This window comes from Rana temporaria, chromosome 3 (assembly GCF_905171775.1).
Source record: "Rana temporaria chromosome 3, aRanTem1.1, whole genome shotgun sequence".
In the NCBI taxonomy this organism is placed as follows: Eukaryota; Metazoa; Chordata; class Amphibia; order Anura; family Ranidae; genus Rana; species Rana temporaria.
In genome coordinates, this window is record NC_053491.1 from 204411875 (window position 1) to 204436387 (window position 24513).

The following is a 24513-nucleotide window of genomic DNA, read 5'->3' on the forward strand; positions in this document are numbered from 1 at the left end:
ATTGTTTTATAATTAAAATTAAAACAATTTACATTTTCTTTATAGAGGCAGAGGCTATATGATACAGAGCTTGTAGGAAATGCTCAGAATATACCAGACAAGAATGAAGAATCCTACAACACACCGTCTACAGAATTAATTTATGCCATCAATGATAGACCACCTTGGTATCTGTGTATACTGCTGGCACTTCAGGTTGGTACATCTACATTGAAAATGGGTGAGAACTCTTCTGAATGATTGTTGGTTTTGTGAGCAATTACAAATGTTGAAGATGTTTCAGAACTTCACTGGCTTTTTTGGCCATTTTCATCCTTTCAAAAAACAAATTTACTGATTAATCAAAAATTTCTTGTACTTTACTGTACGTCAGGACCTGGATCACCTTGCTGTTGCCACTGTGGTTCCCAGAACTGAAGGATGTAGTTCCTGTGGCCACCAGCAGGTGTCTCTCAGTAACCAGCTGATACCAGTAATCAGTCTCCACCTAATGCTGGCTGCTGAGAAGGTATATAACTCTTTTCCTAACTTCTATCGCTGGCTCTGGGCCATATTCTGAGAGAAGTTACGATGGAGCATCTCAGGATACTCCATCGTATCTCCCTTTTTTGGCCCGTGTATCTATGCGACTGATTCTTAGAATCATTTTCGCATAGATACACTTAAGATCCGCCATGTGTAAGTCACTTACACTGTCGGATCTTAAATGTAATTACGCCGCCCGCCGCTAAATGGCATTTACGTGAAGGTCTCATTTGTTTATGCAAATTAGCCTGCTACGCCGATTCCCGAACGATTTCGCGTCACGTACCCGTCGCTAACGTCGTTTGCGTAAGCGGAAACTTACTCCTGCTATATGAGGAGTACGTTTCTGCATGTCCCACGTAGGCCATGTTACGGATAGCGTCGGGTCCGCGTCGTGTTTTTCCGTCGGCTACGTCGTTTCCCTAAGTCGTTCTTGAATACGACTTTACGTCAATGACGCACACGCCGGCATCATTGACATTTTCCGCCGAGAACTGGAGCATGCGCACTGGGCTTTTTTAAGCCCGGCGCATGCGCAGTTACTTAGAATCGGGGGCGCGCTTAATTTGAATAAAAGCCGCCCCCTTGAAGATACGCGTGGCTACGCCGGGCCATTTACACTCCGCCGCCCCAAACTACGGAGCAAGTGTTTGGGGAATACAGCACTTGCTCCTGTAGTTTGGGGCGGCGGAGTGTAAATGCCTTACGCGCCGCCCGCGGACATTTACAGAGAATATGGGCCAGTGTGTTTTGCATGTGTGCCTTCTACTTGGTCTCATACCTCCCAACTTTTTAAGATGGCAACGGAATACTTCATTAGCAAAATCGTGTAGGCATAGGACACACCCTTGTCACGCCACTTAAAGGAGAATTATACAAAGAAAAAAAAGATTAGTAATAAGTTCTTTTTTTACCAATACTATTCCTTTAAATTGGCTTTTGACATTTACCAATGCAGCAATTAGAAATTGGATGAAAGGTTTAGCACTGGCAAACACATTTTGAAAGGCAAAAAGTGCATTTTATATACAATATATGTATAATATATAAATATATATATTATATGTATATACTATATAGATCAGACCAAAATCAGAAACTGAGAGACAAATGAGGAGGAAAGAGGGACATTGTTCAAAATCAGAACCAGTCCCTCCAAATCAATAGGGAGCTATTGGTTATTGATGTGCTGCTCCAGACCTTGATCCTGACTTCTGCTGTAATTCTGTTTCAGTACATGCATCTTGTGCCCTGCTACTTCATACCTGCTACCGTTGTTCCTGCTCCCTGTTCTGGCCTCCTTACATAGACACAAGTCCATCCAGTTCAACCATAAAAAATAAATAAATAAAATAAAAAATATCTTACAATTAGGGTTGTCCCGATACCACTTTTTTAGGACCGAGTACAAGTACCGATACTTTTTTTCATGTAGTCGCCGATACCGAATACCGATACTTTTTTTAAATGTCATGTGACAGTTTTCAAACCACAATACAGACTAAGGATATTTTCTTTAGAATTATGAAGAACTCTAACTCAAGACATTATAAAAGAATAAAAATGAGTAAAAATGAATAAAAATGTTTTATTTGCTTGTCACGCAGTAGTAAAAAACTCAAAGAATTTTCATAGAACATGTTGATAAATACAAAAAAAGTATTCTATTTAGGTATCGGGAGCATTTGCGCGAGTACGAGTACTCCCGCAAATACTCGGTATCGGTCCCGATACCGATACTAGTATCGGTATCTGGACAACCCTACTTACAATCCCATATACCCAATTCTTTACCCACAGTTGATCCAGAGGAAGGCAAAACAAAAACAGCAGAGCATGATCCAATTTGCTACAGCAGGGGAAAAAATTCCTTCCTGATCCCCCGAGAGGCAATCGGATTTTCCCCGGATCAACTTTACCTATAACTGTCAGTACTCAGTTGTATTCTGTACATTTAGGAAATAATCCAGGCCTTTTTTAAAGCAATCTACTGAGTTGGCCAGAACCACCTCTGGAGGGAGTCTATTCCACATTTTCACAGCTCTTACTGTGAAGAAATCTTTCCGTATTTGGAATTGAAATCTCTTTTCCTCTAGACGTAAAGAGCGCCCCCTTGTCTTTTGTGTTGACCGTAAAGTGAATAACTCAACACCAAGTTTACTATATGGACCCCTTATATATTTGAACATGTTGATCATATACCCCCTTATTCTCCTCTTCTCAAGAGTGAATAAATTTGGTTCCTCTAATCTTTCCTCATAGCTGAACTGCATATTCCAGATGAGGTCTTACTAATGATTTGTACAGGGGCAAAATTATATCTCTTTCTCTGGAGTCCATACCTCTCTTAATACAAGAAAGGACTTTTCTCGCTTTGGAAACCGCAGCTTGGCATTGCATGCCATTATTGAGCTTATGATCTACCAAAACCCCCAGATCCTTCTCCACTATGGATTCCCCCAGTTGTACACCTCCTAGTATGTATGATGCATGCATATTCTTAGCCCCCAAGTGCATAACTTTACATTTATCAACATTAAACCTCATCTGCCACTTAGTCGCCCAATTAGACAGAGCATTGAGGTTGGTTTGTAAATTGGCGACATCCTGTAAGGACGTTATTCCACTGCATAGCTTGGTGTCATCTGCAAAGACAAAAAAAATATTTTTGATCTCAGACCCAATATCATTTATAAAGATATTAAAAAGTAAGGGTCCCAGCACTGAACCTTGGGGTACACCACTGATAACCTTAGACCATTCAGAGTAAGAATCATTAACCATGACTCTCTGAATTCTGTCTTTCAGACAGTTTTCTATACATTTACAAACTGATATATCCAACCCTGTAAACTTTACCTTACACATGAGCCGTGTGTGGGGAACCGTATCGAACACTTTTGCAAAATCCAGGTATACCACGTCCACTGCCCAAGGTTATACTTACCTCTTCATAAAAAGAAATTAGGTTTGTCTGACAGCTTCTGTCTTTCATGAATCCATGCTGTCTGTTGCTTAAAAAGTTTTTTTTCCAGCAAGAACTCCTCTATGTGGTCTTTTATTAAACATTCCAGTATCTTCACAACTATAGAAGTTAAACTAACAGGTCTATAGTTACTTGGTAAAGACTTTGTTCCATTTTTTAATATGGGCACCACATTGGCTCTACGCCAATCCAGTGGTACTATTCATGTCTTTAATGAGTCCCTAAATATTAGATACAGTGGCTTTGAAATTACAGAGCTAAATTCTTTTAGGATCCGTGGGTGGATGCCATCTGGTCCAGGTGCTTTATCCACCTTTATTCTGTCTAAATATTTCTGGGTTATATCACTTCTGAGCCATTGTGGATCATTTGGGGCTGTTTCACTACCACCCCCAATGTCCATTATGGGCATGAGCTCCCCCATGCTCCATTGTATACACAGAGCTGAAGAAAGCATTTAATAAATTAGTTTTCTCTTTAGATTATTTTGTAAAGGGCCTACATGCTCAGACTTGACCTTTTTACTAATAATATTGTGCTGCCTTTGCAATGTATATTACATGCTTGGCACTCTGCAGTGTCTGTTTCTTTAAGACCCTCCATTTTCTTGATGCCTAGAGGCGGGTCTTCTCTGTATGTCTAAGGCTTGCTGGGACATTTCCTGTTTCATTCCAGCTCTAGCTACTGTAGTGACCAGATCCACAAGACATCTTAAAGCTATCACAATTTGCAAACCTGACGAACACCAAAGCCTGTGAGTAAAGGGGTTTTGCTAGTTCAGCTTGTGTAGAGGGATGCTAGACATTGCAGATAGATAATGTGTGTTTCAGTGTAGTAGGCAAAGCACATGTTAGGCCTATCTTTTGTATTAGCTATGTATAATGTATGTTGCTTGAATAGCCATGCTTACATTTGTCTTTTTATGTTTGTTTCACAGTTTTACCAAATCAAATCACTATCACATCACATCTCATCCCATATCATCATACTATTGTACACATTCCTGTTCATTATATCTCAGTAAAGATTGCATCAGTTCAACAACCAGCGCGTCTTTCATTGGGACTTGGTTTATACTTGATGTTAAGCTGTGTACCTAAAGCAACACACAGCCGAGGCATTACAGTAAAAAGGCTTTAAATCGTTGTCAGAAGCAGCTAAACAGCTTTGAATCGTCTTTCCGCAGTAAAAGAACTATTAACTCCTTTCAGCCACGTGGAGTGAAGCTAAAGTGAAACTAATTTCTCTCACTCACTACAACACTGATACTGCCTGTGTCCAGTCATCATCATTATCCACTCTGCCAGCTAAATCAAGATGCAGAACACAGAGAACAACACTCTGACAGTTAACCCTCAATGCTCCTATAAGGAGGATGACACACACAGCTTGCCAAGAATCAAGTCTAGATGCACAACATTGTCTAGAGCATCTAGTCAAACAAATCTGACTTCAGCTAGCGCAGATTCAGCAAGATCTAAGCGTACTAGTTCTAGACATTCAAGCATCACCAGTCTGTCATCGGCTAGCGACAAAGCGACTAAGGCAAGAGCAAAAGCAGAGGCAGCTTGCGCCATGGCTTCTTATGCGGAGCAAGAAGCTGAATTGATGAGAGAAAAAGCAAAAAGTGAATCCGAAGCACTCAAAAAGAAAGCAGAAGTGGAAGCATCTTTACACTTACTCAAACAGCAGAAAAACGCTGCAGCAGCCTTAGCCGAGGCAGAAGTTTTCACAAGGGCTGCCGAAGCTCAGTACGATGGCATAGAAAACCAGACGTCATCCCATAGCGCAATCCAGCGCACCCGTGAGTACGTACAGTCACAAGCAACCATGTACACCGACCAGCAATCCAATGACGCACCTAGGTCTTCATTGACTCCACTAGCAATAAGCAACTTTGATACTACGCAACATTGCAAGGCTGAATCAGGATCCCAGAGTGGGAAGTCAAGTGGTCGCATGCTCGGAGACCAATCTGCCAACCCTCCAAGAGTGCAAACGGATGCTCGCGTACTCCCTCCTCAAGCAAATACAAGTCTGGATTATAGCAGAAAGACTTACAACAGACGAGAACAACCACCTAAACAAAGTGGATTCAGTCAAGCGCTTCATCAGCCTTACCAGCAGCAGCCATACCCTGAGTTTACACCCGAGAAGTATTCGCCAGACGCAACAAGTGCTATAGAAGTGGCAAAATTCCTGATGCACCGTGAGATAGTAGGCGCTGGTCTCATGAAATTCGATGACCGTCCAGAAAACTACTGGGCCTGGAAGTCATCTTTCCTGAGTGGTACCCAAGACTTAAATCTGACAGAGAAAGAAAAGTTTGACCAGCTCGTCAGATGGCTAGGACCAGAGTCCACTGAGCAAGCCCAAAGGATCAGATCAGTACATGTTCATGACGCAGCAGCAGGACTTGCAATGGTGTGGCGGAGACTAGAACAATGCTATGGATCACCTGAAGTGATCGAGGATGCTCTGCTGAAAAGGATAGAAAACTATCCAAGAATAACAAGTAAGGATTACCAAAAGCTGAGAGGTTTGGGAGACCTACTCTTAGAAATAGAAGCCGCTAAGTCTAGTGGATATCTGCCAGGTCTCTCATATCTGGATACAGCACGTGGAGTTGAGCCCATAATCGAGAAACTTCCTTGCAACTTGCAAGAAAGGTGGGTAGCTCAAGCTTCAAGATACAAGAAAGATCATCGAGTTGCATTTCCACCGTTCGCCTTCTTCGCTGAATTCATAGAAGACCAAGCTGAAATACGCAATGACCCAAGCTTTGCTTTCCTGAACAAGAGAACGGCAAGCTTCCCAAAGGTAGAGCAGAAACCTCCAGGGCTTTACAAAGAACGCAGAGCAACAGTTTCTGTAAGGAAGACAGAAGTTCCGCCTGAATCTGCAGCCAATCAGGAAGACAACACAAGGAAGAAAGTTGAGGAGCCAGACAAAATATGTCCTATCCACAACAAGCCTCATCCACTAAGAAAATGTCGCAGTTTCAGAAGTAAGACATTAGAAGAGCGCAAAGCTTATCTTAAAGACAATCGCATTTGTTTCAGATGCTGCGCTTCAATTCAGCATCTTGCAAAAGACTGTACAAAAACAATACAATGCGCAGAGTGTAACAGTGACAAACACTTGTCAACACTGCACCCGGGACCACCACCATGGAAACAAGAAGTTCCGGCAACTCAAGAAGACCATGGTGGGGAGCAAGGCGAGAGTACAATGCCAGCAGTAACCTCAAAGTGCACTGAGATCTGTACAGAGCAGGGCCGCTCAAGATCATGCTCCAAGATATGCTTAGTCAAGGTGTATCCAGCAGGTTTCAGAGAGAAGGCAATCAAAATGTACACAGTCTTGGATGAACAGAGTAACAGATCTCTGGCAAAAACAGAATTCTTTGACCTCTTCGGTGACAAAGGAAGTCCAACTCCATACACCTTGAAGACTTGTTCTGGAGTTGTAGAGACAATAGGGAGAAGAGCAAATAACTACATCATCGAGTCATTAGATGGAAAGACAAAGGTGACTCTTCCTACCCTCATAGAATGTGATGAGATACCAGACGACAGGTCAGAGATTCCCACACCTGAAGTTGCTCGTCATCACCCACATCTGGTGCGAATAGCAGACCAAATACCAGCACTAGATCCAGATGCTGCAATCACCCTTCTACTCGGGAGAGATATTCTCAGAGTGCACAAAGTCAGAGAACAGTACAATGGGCCACACAATGCACCATTTGCACAACGCCTTGATCTCGGATGGGTCATCGTTGGAGAAGTATGTCTAGACGGACTGCACAAACCAGCAAAGGTAAATGTCTACAGAACACATCTGTTGCAGAATGGTCGTACATCTTGTCTTTGCCCATGTACCAACAGTCTACACATTAAAGAGAGATTAGATAACCCAAAACATCATCGAAGTATACAGAGGTGCATGGAAGACTTAGCCTCAACTGGAAATGCAGATGAACTGGGTTGTAAGGTGTTTGAAAGAACACGAGACGACGACAAGCCAGCACCCTCGGTGGAAGATACCCTCTTCCTTGAGATCATGGACAGAGAAGTCTACAGAGACAAGTCAGGCAGCTGGGTAGCCCCTCTACCCTTCCGGTCACCACGCCATAGCCTTCCTGACAACAGGGTACAAGCAGAGAAACGCTTCAGTTTGTTGCAGCGCACTCTACAAAGAAAGCCAAATATGAAGAAACACTTCCAAGCCTTCATGCAAAAGATTTTTGACAACAAGCAGGCAGAAAGGGCACCACCACTACAAGAGAACCAAGAACACTGGTACTTACCAATATTTGGGGTGTGTCATCCTCAGAAACCAGGTCAGATACGTGTAGTATTTGACTCTAGTGCGAAGCACGAAGGCATCTCATTAAATGACGTCCTTCTCAGCGGACCTGACCTGAACAACACACTCCTTGGAGTACTCATCAGGTTCAGAAAAGAACTCGTAGCAGTAACAGCAGATGTACAACAGATGTTCTACTGTTTCTTCGTTCGAGAAGATCACAGAGACTACTTAAGGTTCCTGTGGTATGCAGACAACGACTTTAACAAAGACATCACAGCGTACAGGATGAAGGTACATGTGTTTGGAAACAGCCCTTCCCCAGCTGTAGCTATCTACAATCTGAAACGAGCAGCACAGCAAGGTGAAAGACATGGTCAAGAAGCCAAACAGTTCGTCATGAAGAACTTCTACGTGGACGATGGACTTGCTTCTTTCTCCAGCAACGAAGAAGCTATTAACGTCCTGAAAAGTACAAAAGAAATGTTGGCAGAATCCAACATAAGATTAAACAAGGTAGCTTCCAACAGCTACAGAGTCATGGAAGCATTTCCAATGGAAGACCGTGCTAAAGACCTCAAAGACTTAGATCTAGGAACAGAATCACCACCCTTGCAAAGAAGTCTTGGGCTTAGTTGGGACCTAAAGACTGACAGTTTCACCTTCAGGGTCTCCAGAGAAGAGAAACCATTCACAAAAAGAGGCGTCCTATCTACAGTCAACAGTCTTTATGACCCCCTGGGATTCGTAGCACCCATCATCATGCAAGGCAAAGCTCTTTTGAGACAGATCACTACTGAGCAAGAACAAATTGACTGGGACGTACTTCTTCCTGAAGAGAAGCAAATGCAGTGGAAGTTGTGGAAAGACTCATTGTTAGAGCTTGAACAACTCAACATTCCAAGACCGTACGTATTTGTTTCCTTGTCTGCTACAAAGAGGAGAGAATTATGCGTATTCTCTGACGCTTCCACTATGGCTATTGCAGCTGTAACTTACCTTAGGGTAATAGACACTGAGGGACAAAGCCATGTTGGGTTCATCATGGGAACATCTAAACTAGCTCCCAGACCTGCTCACACTGTCCCACGTCTAGAACTTTGTGCTGCTGTCTTAGCGTTAGAGATGGCAGACATGATTACGACTGAACTGGACATTGAGATCCATGCAGTGAACTTTTATACAGACAGCAAGATTGTGTTAGGATATATTCACAATGCTTCAAAAAGATTTTACACATACGTGACCAACAGAGTGACACGTATCAGAAAGTCTACAAGTCCAGATCAGTGGCATCACATCAGCACAGACAAGAACCCAGCTGATCATGGGACAAGATTGGTGTCAGCCGCTGTACTCAAGCAAACTAACTGGTTCGTAGGTCCATCGTTTCTTGGTAAGCCAGAAACCAAAGAGACTACTCAGGTAGAGACCTTTCAGCTCATAGAACCAGATCAAGACAAAGAGGTAAGACCTCAAGTTGCAGTTTGTAAGACTTTAGTTACCAGAGACAGTCTGGGCGCCCATAGATTTGAAAGGTTTTCCAGTTGGAAGTCTTTAACCCGTGCAATCGGAAAACTTATCTGTCTAGCTAGATACTCCTGCAGAGCTACTAATACTGATCAGCGTAGCAACGACCATCTTGAACAAGCTAAGGTCGCGATCATCAAATGCATCCAGCAGGAAGTCTTTAAAGAAGAAATTCAAAGCCTTCTGAAAAAGGAAGAGATTTCTCGACTCAGTTCGCTCAAGAAGTTGAACCCTATCCTCGACGAAAACGGAGTACTAAGAATTGGAGGTCGTTTGTTGGCAGCGGATATGACTATCCAAGAGAGACATCCCTTCATCATACCTAAGAATCATCACATCGCTCTTCTTCTGGTAAGACACTATCATGAGCAAGTTGCACATCAAGGACGACACTTCACTGAAGGAGCAGTACGGTCAGCAGGATTGTGGATCATAGGAGGTAAGAGACTAGTCTCCAGCGTGATCAGCAAATGCGTTACCTGTAAGAAGATTAGAGGGAAACTTGAGGTTCAGAAGATGTCAAACTTACCTGCAGACAGACTTGCTTCAGATCCTCCGTTCACTCACGTAGGTCTAGACGTTTTTGGACCATGGAACATCTCTTCTCGCAAGACCAGAGGAGGCAGTGCCGAAAGTAAACGTTGGGCTGTTCTGTTCTCTTGCCTGAGTACTAGAGCAGTTCATATTGAAGTGATTGAATCTTTATCCACTTCAAGTTTCATCAATGCCTTGAGAAGATTCTTCTCTATCAGAGGACCAGCGAAATTGATTCGTTCAGACCGTGGCACAAACTTTATTGGGGCCTGCAAGGAGTTGAAGATCATCTCTACAGACTCTGAAACAGGTTCCTATCTTCAAGATCAAGGATGCACTTGGACTTTTAATCCTCCACACGCATCGCATATGGGAGGAGCCTGGGAGAGGATGATTGGAGTAGCTCGTCGTATTCTGGATGCCATGCTCCTGAAGGTTGGGTCTACTCGCCTCACTCATGAAGCTTTGACTACACTAATGGCTGAAGTCGTGGCCATTATGAACGCCAGACCTTTGGTTCCAGTGTCTACAGATCCGGAGATGCCGTCAGTCTTGACACCCGCAATGCTGCTGACCCAGAAGATGGAACCAGTGACAGCTCCCTCAGGAGACTTTGACCTCAAGGACTTGTACACCAAGCAATGGAGACAAGTTCAAAGTCTTGCGGACATTTTCTGGAAGAGGTGGAGACAGGAATACCTGGTGACACTCCAGCCACGCAAGAAATGGCAAGATGACAAACCCAACTTACAAGTTGGAGACATTGTCTTATTAAAAGACACTCAGGCCCACAGGAACGAATGGCCTATTGGACTCATTGTGGGGACTGATCCTAGTAGTGATGCTAGAGTTAGAAAGGTTGAAGTTAGAATTGTTAGACAGGGCATTCCCAAGGTGTATGCTAGGCCAATTTCCGAAGTAGTTTTACTTCTATCCAAAGGTTAGTGGCATAACGGAAGGTATGCCAGGTGGGGAGTGTGCTGCCTTTGCAATGTATATTACATGCTTGGCACTCTGCAGTGTCTGTTTCTTTAAGACCCTCCATTTTCTTGATGCCTAGAGGCGGGTCTTCTCTGTATGTCTAAGGCTTGCTGGGACATTTCCTGTTTCATTCCAGCTCTAGCTACTGTAGTGACCAGATCCACAAGACATCTTAAAGCTATCACAATTTGCAAACCTGACGAACACCAAAGCCTGTGAGTAAAGGGGTTTTGCTAGTTCAGCTTGTGTAGAGGGATGCTAGACATTGCAGATAGATAATGTGTGTTTCAGTGTAGTAGGCAAAGCACATGTTAGGCCTATCTTTTGTATTAGCTATGTATAATGTATGTTGCTTGAATAGCCATGCTTACATTTGTCTTTTTATGTTTGTTTCACAGTTTTACCAAATCAAATCACTATCACATCACATCTCATCCCATATCATCATACTATTGTACACATTCCTGTTCATTATATCTCAGTAAAGATTGCATCAGTTCAACAACCAGCGCGTCTTTCATTGGGACTTGGTTTATACTTGATGTTAAGCTGTGTACCTAAAGCAACACACAGCCGAGGCATTACAAATATATTTGAAGAATTTTTTGGTGTTTGTCCTACTATCTTTTTAAATCTGTTGTTCGTTTTGAATTATTGCATCCTTGATTTCCTTCTTACATATCCTGTTATATTCTTTGTAACATTTAACCACTTAAGCCCCGGATCAAAATGCAGCTAAAAGCCCAGGCCAGGTTTTGCGATTCGGCACTGCGTCGCTTTAACAGACAATTGCGCGGTCGTGCGAGGTGGCTCCCAAACAAAATTGACGTCCTTTTTTTCCCACAAATATAGCTTTCTTTTGGTGGTATTTGATCACCTCTGCGGTTTTTATTTTTTGCGCTATAAACAAAAATAGAGCGACAATTTTTAAAAAAATTCAATATTTTTTACTTTTTGCTATAATAAATATCCCCCAAAAATATATCTAAAAAAAAATGTTTTCCTCAGTTTAGGCTGATACGTATTCTTCTACATATTTTTGGTAAAAAAAATCGCAATAAGCGTTTATCGGTTGGTTTGCGCAAAATTGATAGCGTTTACAAAATAGGGGATAGTTTTATTGCATTTTTATTCTTTTTTTTTTTTTTTACTACTAATGGCGACGATCAGCGATTTTTTTCATGCCTGCGACATTATGGCGGACGCTTCGCACAATTTTGACACATTTTTGGGACCATTGTCATTTTCACAGCAAAAAATTCATTTAAAATGCATTCTTTAATGTGGAAATTACAGTTACAGTTTGGGAGTTAACCACAGGGGGCGCTGAAGGGGTTATGTTTCACCTAGTGTGTGTTTACAACTGTAGGGGGGTGTGGCTGTAGGTCTGACGTCATCGATTGTGTCTCCCTATAAAAGGGAAGACACATTCGATGCAGCCGCCACAGTGAAGCACAGGGAAGCCGTGTTTACATACGGCTCTCCCCATCCTTCAGCTCCGGGGAGCGATTGCGGGGGGGGGGGGGGGCTAGAAACGAATAGCCGCCCCCTCGACCCCCGACCCGCGGAAAGGCAGGGACGTACAGGTACACCCATCTGCATGTACGTTCCATTCTGTGGACGTATATATACATGCGACGGATGTTAAGTGGTTAAACGACACTAGTGTTCCTTCATCTTTATATTTTTTAAAGGCTCTTTTCTTATAGTTTATAGCTTTTTTAATTTTGGCACGTGAGCCACATTTATTTTTAGCCTTTTAAACGTATTGCCCATGGGAATAAACTTTGCAGTAAGAGTCCCAAACAGTCTTTTTGAAAAAATCCCATTTTATGTTCTGTGCCCATTGATGCCAATATTTCCTACCAGTCTAAGTCCTGAAAGGCAGCCCTCATCCTTGGAAAATTTGCTCTCTTGAAATTAAGTGTTTTTATCTTTCCTGTGTGTATTTCTTGCTTACAACTAACATAAAAAAAATCGTGTTATGATCACTGCTACCCAGGTGTTCCTTTATCTGAACATTAGTAATGAGCTCTGCATGGTTTGAGATTACCAGGCCCAACAGAGCATCATTCCAAGTTGGGGCCTCAATAAACTGGACCATTAAATTGTCCTGTAATAGGTTTGTAAATTCTTGCCCTTTAACTGTCCCAGCAGTGCCATTACTCCAGTCAATTTCTGGGTAGTTAAAATCCCCCATTATTATCACTGTCCCAGCTCTTGCAGCCCTTTCCATCTGTGCAATGAGCTGAGTCTCCATACCTTCTTACCTACTTCCCTAGCCATCTTCTGTTACTGTCTAATACTGTTTATCTGTGTTCACTATTTTGTACTGTATATATTGTATTATAGTTGGGTTGCTTGTTAGGAATTTTGTCGCTTGGTTTATGGTTTGTGTATATCTTCACTTGCTGTGTTTTACTGTTTGCAGGTGTTGGATAGGTTTAGTATCAGTTTTGTATCAGTCTTAAAGGAGAAGTATGGGTTTGTTGGGTTTTTTCTCCCTATTATACATACCTAGGTGGATGCAGCATTGGTCTGATGCTGCATCTGTCCCCCGGCGTTTTTGCACTGAGCACCGAGTCACCGAACTTCGCCGATGGCTCAGTTCTCTCAGCTCCCTGAGCAGAGAGCTGCTGTATGTCAGTCAGCAGCTCTCCTGCTGTGCTCCTCCATGCTCACATGAGCGCTGAGCTGTGGAGGGGTGGGGAGCGGCCGTCTCAGTGGCTCGTTGAGAGGCTAAGGCAAGCATCAGTCCAGGCACCTGGCGGATCCAGACTCCCAGAGTCGGGATGACGCGGTGCATGGACTAGTCTGTGTGACGTCAGCAGAGAGCGGAATACAGACTGCTCTCTCCTGAAAACGGTTCACAGGAGTGCAAAACTAATTGCACTTTTGTGACCCATAGGAGAAGCCCAGCCAAATAAGCTCAGGCTGGACTTCTTTAATATATCTGACTTTAATCATACAAGGTTTGATTTCAGTTTCCTAAGCTACACTGATCTGATCATCCCTGCTACTGCTGGGTTCCTGCATTCAGTATCCCTTACAATGCAAATCTGATGTTTAGACGCAGAGAAGCTGGCAAAGAACCTGAAGGGCAGCCATAAATGGTACAAGCCCAATACAATGCTTGGATGAAGATCAGGCTATTTAAGGCAAACCTAGGAGGCAATAAAAATTTCTTCCTACGTCTAAACATATGCTGGCACACACAGATTTCCCAACTTATTCGAAGATCTATCTCGTGAGGCTAATTCCTGCTGTCTGTCTTTACTAGGAAATCATTTGTCCATGTATGGAAACCAAAAGGCTGTACATAGACAGACAGACAGATCTCCTGGAGAATTACAGGTTGAGAGACATCTGCCTATTCTTACACAACTTAGACACCCTTCAATACTTGTATGATATTTTCAAAAGGCTATGCCCCTTTATCACTCCTAATTCCTGTAGCACTAACCCCCGAAGGAGCTGCTGAGTATTTTGGGTGGCACGTAACCTCTATCTTCTCGCTGTCCAGAGTAATAAAAGAAAGTCTGAAGAACTCTAATGTCCATACGATATACTTCTTTTTCTAGGATTTATTTGCAGAACTTAGTAGAAAAGAAGTTGGAGGGGTGGAAGGGTAAATAGGTAGGTAGGTTCAGGTGTATACTCTCAAATAGGAAACTCTCCTGCTTCCAGCAAACAGTTCTCGTCACCGCTCTAGCCAGAGTGGGCATTGCTCACCGGGACAGGTCCCCCTCACTGGCCCAGCTCTGAACTCTAGGTATAGATTTGTAGCACAGGTACATTGGGCCATAGTTACATCATTAGTGTAGTTAAAGAGGAAGTAAACCTAAAGAAAAAAAACGAAAAAAAAAAACCCCTGCAAGACAAAGGCATAATGAGCTAGTATGCTATGCATACTAGCTCATTATGAATTACTTACCTCACATCGAAGCCCCCGAAGCTGTCCTCTTCTCCCCCTCCGGCCACCGACATGTCGCCCGGGGCTTGCTTCCGGGTATCACGGCTCCGACGCTGTGATTGGCCGGAGCCGCGATGATGTCACTCCCGTGCATGCGCGTGGCAACCGACGGTAACGGCACGAAGACTGAAGCAACAGCACATAGGTGCCATTGCTTCAGTTCGCCCTAATGCGCATGGGGGATATCTCCTAAACCTGCTACAGGTAAGCCTTAACAACCACTTTAAAAAAAAGATACAAGTCCATCCACTCCAACCCACAGAGAAAACAAACACCATTACATTGGACCAACATAAGTAAGCATATTCCATACAAGGTGACATATCAATCCACACGTCATCCAATCAGAGAATGCCTTGCATTTGCAGAGAACATTTTTGACCCTCTGTGGTTACTGTTGCAGGGATGCTGCTTGTCACAGGAACCGGAAGACAGCAGTGATCAGTGTAGTATTGGTGACTGCTACAGTGGTTTCCACCTTCTCCAAGGATCCCACAGGTATGAAATATACTAGTGTTGCCAACCTACCAGATTGAAATTTACTGGCAGGACACCCGAAATTTACTGGAGCAGCCACGTTTTTACTGGCATTTCACAAAAGTTACTAAATTGCATTTTTAGGTTCAAATTTCAGTATTTAGGCTACAAACAAGTACTCTAGGCAAATAGCAATATGATTTAAGGTAGATATTAAGGTAAAAAAAAAAACATATTTTTGTTATTTTCGATATAATAAGGGCAAATTATTTAGTCACATCACCCCCTGCCTCCATCCCCCTCTGCCACCAACACCCCCTGCCTTCACCCCCCTCTGTGGTGCCACAATCTCCCTCTGCCTTCTCCAATCTTCATCTGCCTCCAATGTCCCTCTGCCTCCAATCTCCTCCAGGCCCCCTGCCTCCAATCACCCCCTGCCTCCATCCCCCTCTGCCTCCAACACGCCCTGCCTTCACCCCCCTCTGCGTGCCACAATTCCCCCCGCCTCCAATCCCCTCTGCCTCCAATCTCCCCCTGCCTCTAATCTCCCACAGGCCCCCTGCCTCCCATCACCCCCTGCCTCCATCATCCCCTGCCTCCATCCCCCTCTGCGGTGCCACCAAGAACCTCTGTCTCCATCCCCACCCTCTGCCATGCCACCATCCCCCTCTGCTGTGCCACTAACACCCCCTGCCTCCATTCACCCCCTGCCACTAACACCCCCTGCCACTAACACCCCCTGCCTCCAATCTCCCCCAGGGCCCCTGCCTCCAATTACCCCTGCCTCCATCGTCTCCTGCCTCCATCCCCCTCTGCAGTGCCACTAACAACCCCTGTCTCCATCCCCCACCCTCTGCGGTTCCACCATCCCCCTCTGCGGTGCCACCATCACCCACTGCCTCCATTCACCCCCTGCCTCCAATCTCCATGCGCAGTTCCAAGCCGAACCGATCTCGGCTATTTTTACTGGCACATTTCCGCAACCACGGAAATTTACGAACGGGGGAAAAAAGTACCTGTTTTTACGAACTGTTCATAAAAATACGGACGGTTGGTAACACTGAAATATACATACTTACATCGGTCAAGCTGGACCATTGTAACTATGCAATAAAAAATTGCAGCCATTTAAAACATTTATGTGCTAACTTAGAACAGATACCACGAGATTCCTGCTATTACCTTAATTAGCCAGAAGATAATCTTGAGTGTTCCTCTGGTAAATTAGCTTCACTTTATTTTTTACCTCCCTGACCTCAGCACTAGGTTCTGTCATCTTCCATTCCCCCTTCTAATGACAGTGATGTTCTTGGAAACTCAGTGGAAAGTAAATGGGTAGAGGAGGCCTAGTTTGAAGTCAAGCCACTAGTATCAACTTGAAACTAGTTACAAAGAGGCACACAGAGGAGTCTTTATGCTGTGAGATGTTATGTTGTGAATATTTAAAAATGTCAAGGTTTTAAGTTCAAACAAATGATCAGTGCAGCTTTACCTGTGCCCATCAATGCAGCCTGATCAGTGCAGCTTTACCTGTGCCCATCAATACAGCCTGATCAGTGCCCGTCAGCCCAGCCTTATCAGTGCAGCCTCGCTAGTGTTCAGTGCCTATCAGAGCAGCCTTGCCAGTGCCCATTATAGCAGCCTTACCAGTCACCATTGTCCATCAGTGCTGCCATGGGGAGAGGAGAGTCACCGTCCACCGCTGCCGCCCACCTCCTGGACCAGCAGCTCTTATGATGGTAATCTCACGTCCTGGGATTGGACCAGTGTGATGTCCATCATAGGAGCCAGAGGCGTGACTTCTATGTCACCGGGTAGTCAGCCCCATCAGCCCCGTCTCCCGACACCGCTGGTGGTGCTGGCTCTGGGCTGGCCCCCCGCCGGGTTGCGCGTACCCCCGGGGGTACGCATACCACAGGTTGAGAAACACTGATATATACTATACAGACAGCACTATATACTCTGAACTGTTTTGTATATACTATACGGACTGCACTATATACTCTGCAATGTATTATATATACTATACGGACTACACTGTATACTCTGAACTGTATTATATATACTACACTAACTGAACTATGTACGCTGAACTGTATTATATATATACACTACACTAACTGCACTATATACTCTAAACTGTATTATATATATATACTACACTGACTGACTGTACACTACCTGCCTAATCTCCATTCATTCACTATATACGGCCGCCGTGTAAGCAGCAGCCTTATATAGTGTGGGGCGTGGACTTAGGCCCCTGAGCCATGATTGGCCAAAGGCACCCTGCGATCTCGCAGTGCATTATGGGGCGCTCTGGGGTGGTTGAACTTGCCGCGATAGCCCCATATGTTCGTTTGTTCTATAAACAAATGAACATCCTGACCATCCCTAAATTTCACATTGAGCTATTGGGGTATGTAACAACAAGTAGAACAAATTATATGAAAAAAGTCTAATGCCGCGTACACACGATAATTTTTCAGCATGAAAAAAACGTTGTTTTTCAAAAACGTCATTTAAAATGATTGTGTGTGGGCTTCACATCATCGATAAAACAAAAATTCGAACATATTGCATTTTTTAACGTTGTTTTAAACAATGTCGTTTTTTGGGTTGTAAAAAATGATCGTGTGTGGGCTAAAACGACGAAAAAAAAACGCGCATGCTCAGAAGCAAGTTATGAGACGGGAGCGCTCGTTTTGGTAAAACTACCGTTCATAATGGAGTAAGCACATTCATCACGCTGTAACAGACAAAAAAGTGCAAATCGTCTTTTACGAACACGGAATCAGCTAAAGCAGCCCAAAGGCGAATGGAACTTCCCCTTTAAAGTGCCGTCGTACATGTTGTACATCACCGCGCTTTGCTAGATCATTTTTTTAAAACGATGGTGTGTAGGCAACATTGTTTTATTGATGACGTTTTTTAGACATGCTGAAAAACATTGTTTTTTTTTCATGCTGAAAATTATCGTGTGTACGCGGCATCAGAATCTCACACGCTGGGTAAAAGAAACTCAAAATATAAAAGCATTTCATATTTATGTGGCAATTTTTTTTTTTAAATAAAATAATTATACATGTATTTTTAGTTTGATTATAAAATTAAATAAATACAGACATAAAGTTCCAAACCACGCATAATCCTTTAATTAACCTTACATCAGGCTTGTGTCATGTCCAAGAACTTAGCAGTGGGCTATGTATTTATATAGGACGCCACAATGTCTCTTCTCATTAATAATTGTTTTACCTATTGTACCTACAACATCCATTGTTCTTAGCAAACACATAAATTCTTCTTGCAGGGCATTTTATTATGATGCATGCTAATTGTAACATGTTTTTTGCAACATACAGTATAGCGGGGAGAAATAGATATTTCTTAGTTGGTGGAGATTCTGCATGCATAGACAGATACATGACATGTCAATTTTCAGACAAATACCCCCTATACTGCACTACATAATGTCCATTTTCTAGAGACATAATTACATCAAAGGGTCTTCCAGTAAATTTTACCTTTACTTGTAAATTCCAAAATGTCAGTGATCCCCTCCCCCATCGGCATTGTGGTCAGAGGTTTCCTTAAGCTCTTAATCAGCCTATAAAATATTCCTGTAAACTGCATTTCTGTCACATTCAGACTTTAGACTTCTGGAAAATGAATTCCCACATGGTTTGTGAATGTCCCATGAACCGTCAGGTCTGACACTGAATATTTTGTAAAGCAGTTACTTCTGATCAATGTGTGTCATTGTGAGTCAATATATGTTGATTACATGTGACTAAAAAAGGCATAATGCTAATGTTAGTCTCAAAGTGCTGTACAGCAAAATTTCCAAATTGTACTTTAGATTTAGCTGATCTATTACATTTTTTTTGTAAAGTAAATGTCCCTAATAGACTTTGTAGTTTAAAGGTATGCCTTCCTGTTCAAGTAGCTATATCCAGGGCTGGACTGGGACAAAGATTTGGCCCTGGACTTCATCCAGACTGGCCCACTTTGACAGGTCTCTCCCATGGCGGCTGGACACCCCCCCCCCCCCCCCCCCCCCTCCGGCCACCCAAACCCCCTCTCCCCCTTCACTAGTCACTAGCCGTTCTACTTTATTAGATACTGGTACTCTTATAGGCAGTTCCAGTGGGGAAGCTAGACATTATTTCACCTGGGGCAAAGAATCAGTTTGGTGCCCCCCTTATGGGACAAGATTAGGCAGAAGTGAGAAACTCCCAGGCCATAGCTGTTGAGTCAGCTATCTGTCCCCTTCCCCATGCTTCTCTGTTCCCCCCAGGTAAGCTCTGCAGGAAGGGAGAGACAGAGGAGTGGAGGGGGGCAGCGGTCCGCTGTCACTGAAGCCGGCCCACTGAGCCACCGGCCCACCGGGAAACTCCCTGTAGTCCCAATGGCCAGTCCATCCCTGGCTATATCCTCCATACTAGAAGGGTGAACTTGAGTTAAAACGATCAATCACTCAGTAAAACAAATAATTCTGGCTTCAATAAAGATTGACATTCATCTGTCTAGTAGTCTATGTTGTGAAACATCTAAGTGCATTTTTTATATCAAAAAGGCCCCAGGCACATTTATTTCAAGGTTGGTTCTTCCCTAGCAGGGTAGATAAAGGATGGGTGCCAGTAACATTGTAGATGAACTTTCAACACATGTGTAGTGCTGCCCTCTTCAGGGTCTCAAGATAAATCAGAACCCCTCTGGTTGCCCTGACCCGTCAGTCCTCTGCCACCTCTGACAGCCTGGGTTCAAATATTTTTTTTTCCCCACTAGATAACAGCAGCAAAAAATAAAATTCACCAGAATTGGTTGAATCAGAAATAGTTTGCTCAATGAGATGAATGGAAAAGAAATCAAAGAGTCAACTTAAACTTACACCTCAAAAATGTTGTCTACCAAAGAATGTTATTGATAGAAAAACATCTATCACCTCTAAAATTCAAACATTCAACAGTAAACACTATAATTTCTATGCTCAGATAAGTTCATATAATATCTATGTGAATCGGCTACAGGAGAGCAAAGGAATGACTCTTATGAGTGTCAGACCCCTCTCTGCTGCTCCTTCACACATAAATGGAAAAGACCTGTAGATGAACAAGTACAACTTTACCAACCAGGAACTGTATTGCAATTCGATATGCTCTTACAGAGACTTATTGGTGAACTGCAGCTTTACAAGTTTCAGCAAAAAAAATCCCTGAAGTGGGGAGGGAGGTAAAGGTAGTCCTGTGTTGCTGTGTGGCAATCCAGTTAATCTTCAACTAGCTCTTAGGTGTTTAATTGCATGCAATACATATTGAATGGTAAAGCAAAATAGCTGATCCAATAGATGGTATATAACCAACAGACAATTTTCATGTGCAACTCAAAACTGTATTTGGATTCACAATGATTTCTGACTTAAGATGGTAAAATTCTGTGGAACTAAAAGCAACAGCAGAACAATGGATGGCAAAGATGTCTGTATATAGTGTCTATGATATGCTGGAACAGATCCTTGAACTAAAGATGGCAATGAGTGCAAGAGACAATGATGTCCAGGGCTTTTTTCAGGGGGAACATGGGGGAACTCAGTTCCACCACCTTTGGCTCAGACCCATTGGTGCCTGCTCACCACAATCACTTGTAAACACAGACGTCTGGTTTCTGTGTTTACAAGTGACAGCTCTGCACTCTGTGTGTAACCCCCCTGAACTCTGCACTCTGTATGTAATGCAATCCTGGTATTTAATGCCCCTTTAAGACCCTTCTACTGTTTGTGAAATCTGAACAGGGTCGTGGTTGAGTTCCTGCACCTATTTTCTGAGAAAAAAAGCTCTGATGATGTCTATATTCAGTGTCTATAAGACTGGGCTGACGCCCACTCGCCACACTGGAACAGGAGATGATAATGATGACGATGAGGAGAATGGTGATGATGATCTCTCAGAAATGTGGCTCAAGGGATGAAATCCTGCTTCCGCTGCACCGCACCGCGGCTCACACAAATCCGATATCTCTGCAAGGTGGATGGAACAGGTGCAGCCTCCTGGCTGCCGCCGGACAGTGAAGGGGACCTGTCTGCAGATGTCCTTCCAGATATCCGCTGGGTAACTTCACCAAAGTAGGCCGCAACTCAGCTGCAGCTCACCCTGTTACAGATTCCCTGTATGCAGATCCATGTCGCTCCCAAGAGACCGTGACAGGCTTTTCCACTTATAGACCCTCCCAGTGGTCTGCTCTTCTCCATCAGCCAGCTGGCAGTTGTAGTTTCACATAAAACAGCCAGAGGGCGAATCCTATCTGTTTGGACTACATGTCCCAAGATGCTTTGCTCTGTCGTGTCTCTGATTAAGAAAGTAACAGGACATCCCACACTGGAACACTATGGGAGTTCCATGAACCCCCATAAGCTATGCTGACTAAAACGCTCAGAACTTTTCCTAGAGGTTCTAGTGACATCTTGATAATACACTTCTAAGGCAGGAGAGTTGGGAAGATTCAACAGCCAGTCACTTACCCACTCCAAGATGGGGGACAGCTGCATGTGCTTTGCTCAAGGCTGATGAATGCACATACAACAAACTAGCACCTGATGCCTTGTACACACGATTGGAAAAAGTCAGACAGAATTTTTTCTTCGGATATTCCGACCGTGTGTGCGTGCCATCAGAGTTTTTCCATCGGAAATTGCGACCGACTTATAAAGAGAACATGTTCTCTTTTTTTCCGTTCGTCTGTATGAAACTCAGACGGAGAAAAAAACATGCATGCTCAGAATCAAGTCGACCCATGCTCGGAAGCATTGAACTTCATTTTTCTAGGCTCGTCATAGTGTTGTACGTCACCGCGTTTTGGACAGTCGAAAATTTGTTGTGACAGTGTGTATGCAAGACAGCTTGAACAGCTTGAACATAATTCCGGCAGAAAAATCCTTCGGAGTTTATCCCAACGGAAATTCCGATCGTGTGTACAGGGCATGACAGGCCTTCCAGAAGGGGGAATGCTGAAGCATATAAACTTTGAAGCCCAAATCCAGGGGAAAGAGACAGAGTCACACAATCTTCCTAAGCTCAGTAGAGAAAGACTATATAGCAGGGTGTGTGGCAAAAATGTTGCATCTCACTAGCTCACACCACCAGGTCCAAACCCACCCCTGATGATTGTATGGGTTGTTAAACATTCATAACGCACATTGCAATCGCTTCAACCAGAGCTTACTAGAGCGTGTGAAACAGTATTTGTCAAAAGCAGTAACAACCCATGCATAGGCAGACTCACTAGAAAGGAAACACACAAGAAACCTCTGTGAAATGACCCTATATATGCTTTTGTTTTTGTTTTGATGTTATTATTGGCCAGTTTGAGCTTTCAGAAATCCCTTGGTGGGACTGCAGTCTTTTGCAAGTCATTCTGTTTCTGCAAACTCCCTTTTTTAGGAGCATATTGTGATGAACCTGGTAGATAGCAAAAGGTATGGCGCAAGAATTTGAATTACTTTTTTATGTGTAATTGTGCGGTGTGAACGCTAGACAGCATAGGTTATGTGTGAAATGTAATATTTTAACTTGCTTGTTAAAGGTATAATGTTTATGATTTCCTAAAAGATAATAAATATTCTCTCTTGATATAGGTATGTTTCTTTTGTACTAACTACCTCGAGGTGCCAAGCACAGAAATTTACTAACTTACAATAGTATACCCAGAAGACGAGATTACAGACATATGTGACTTTATATATGCTATTGCCCTTATGCATAAGACCAATGTGTTGTGCATTCTAGCTATATGACAGTGTAGTCCCATTCTTCATATTAAACCTTCAGGCATTTTACTGCATTGTAAAATGTATACATCAGACTGAGCAGCAGATTTATGCATAGACTGCCCCAAGGCCATCTGTGTTATGTCTTCCTGTCTGGAGTCCTGTTGCTCTGATGTGACATATAGTTTCAGGGAAAAGTTTGGTAACTTGGGATCTAAATCATAACAATAACTTTAACACTCAAACCACTTATTTTACATGTTCATGGAATTATACAGCATCGAGGTCCTGGATGGAAAAGGTAAGCGGACCTCTAGGATAATAGCAATCTGACAAGAGGGTAACTATATTAATGTTCCAATCGATGCGATAAAATTTGAGTAAGGTGACCAGATTTTTAAAATGAAATCCGGGGACATATTTTTTTTTTTATTTACTAGTAATGGCGTCAATCAGCTCTCTTCCCGTCGCCACAGCCGGCCACCTCACAACCTTGTGTTTTTTCACCTTAATGCATCCTATGAATTAAGGTGAAAAAACACATTGCAGTGACCGACCCCCTAGCCCCCAGATTTTACTTACCTGAGCCCCGAATCTCCCTCGGCAGGGATGCGCCGTCCCTCTCTCCACAGGGTCCCGACACTTGATTGGCAATTGTCTTCCGCTGCTGTCCATCAACACCTATGACATGGGTGCCGGGGGGGGGGGGGCAGGGCCGAGTCATACATTCAGCAGTTATGGACACCAAATGAATGAGAGCGCACCTGCAAAGTAACCCCCCAGGAGAGCGTTTCTCCTAGGGGGTTATCTGATGCGGAGAGGAGCCGCGAGAGCCACCGAGGGACCCCAGAAGTCGGTGTTTGGGGCCACTCTGTGCAAAACGAGCTGCACAGTCCAGGTAAATATGATATGTTTGTTTACAATCACTTTACAATCACTTTAAGTCTAACTCTCCGGGCCCCCGGCTACTACTGGGTGGGGAGTGGAGGAAGATCACTCTGCCAGGGAAGGCAAGGAGACAAGCAGGCAGGCGGCTGGCGGGGACTTGAGCTAAGGCAGAATAACATGCGAGTGAATGGGCATCCACCTGAAACTGCAGAAATATTCCCTCCACTCTGACCAGCACATGATCATCAGAAAGGGGCACAGATAATGGGAAAAAAAGTAGGAGATTAGGGGAGGCGGGAAGTAATTCAGATGATCTTTTTTTTATTCTTTTTTATTGCCCCATCCCTGTTCAAATCCAATCTGGGGACAAAACCGGGTACAGACTTGGTCCGGGGACAATGTTCTCAGTCTGGGTCACCCTAAATTAGAGGTGTAATTCCAAGGTGCTCTGACTTATCACAATGTCATGTACAGTTGAGAAACTAACAGAATATGCTCCTCTTAACAGAGATCTGTCTCTGTGACACACATAAAGCAAGACAA

General features: G+C 43.5%; 1 protein-coding gene across 2 annotated transcripts in view; it reads left to right on the forward strand.

The window, feature by feature from the left end:
* The window catches only part of LOC120932057 (solute carrier family 23 member 1-like), a 210628-nt gene that overhangs the window by 21821 nt on the left and 164294 nt on the right, over positions 1-24513 (forward strand). For both annotated transcript variants that reach the window (XM_040344158.1, XM_040344157.1), the window contains exon 2: positions 46-195. In XM_040344158.1, coding sequence (XP_040200092.1) covers positions 46-195 — 150 coding nt within the window. The remainder of the gene's footprint in view (positions 1-45; positions 196-24513) is intronic.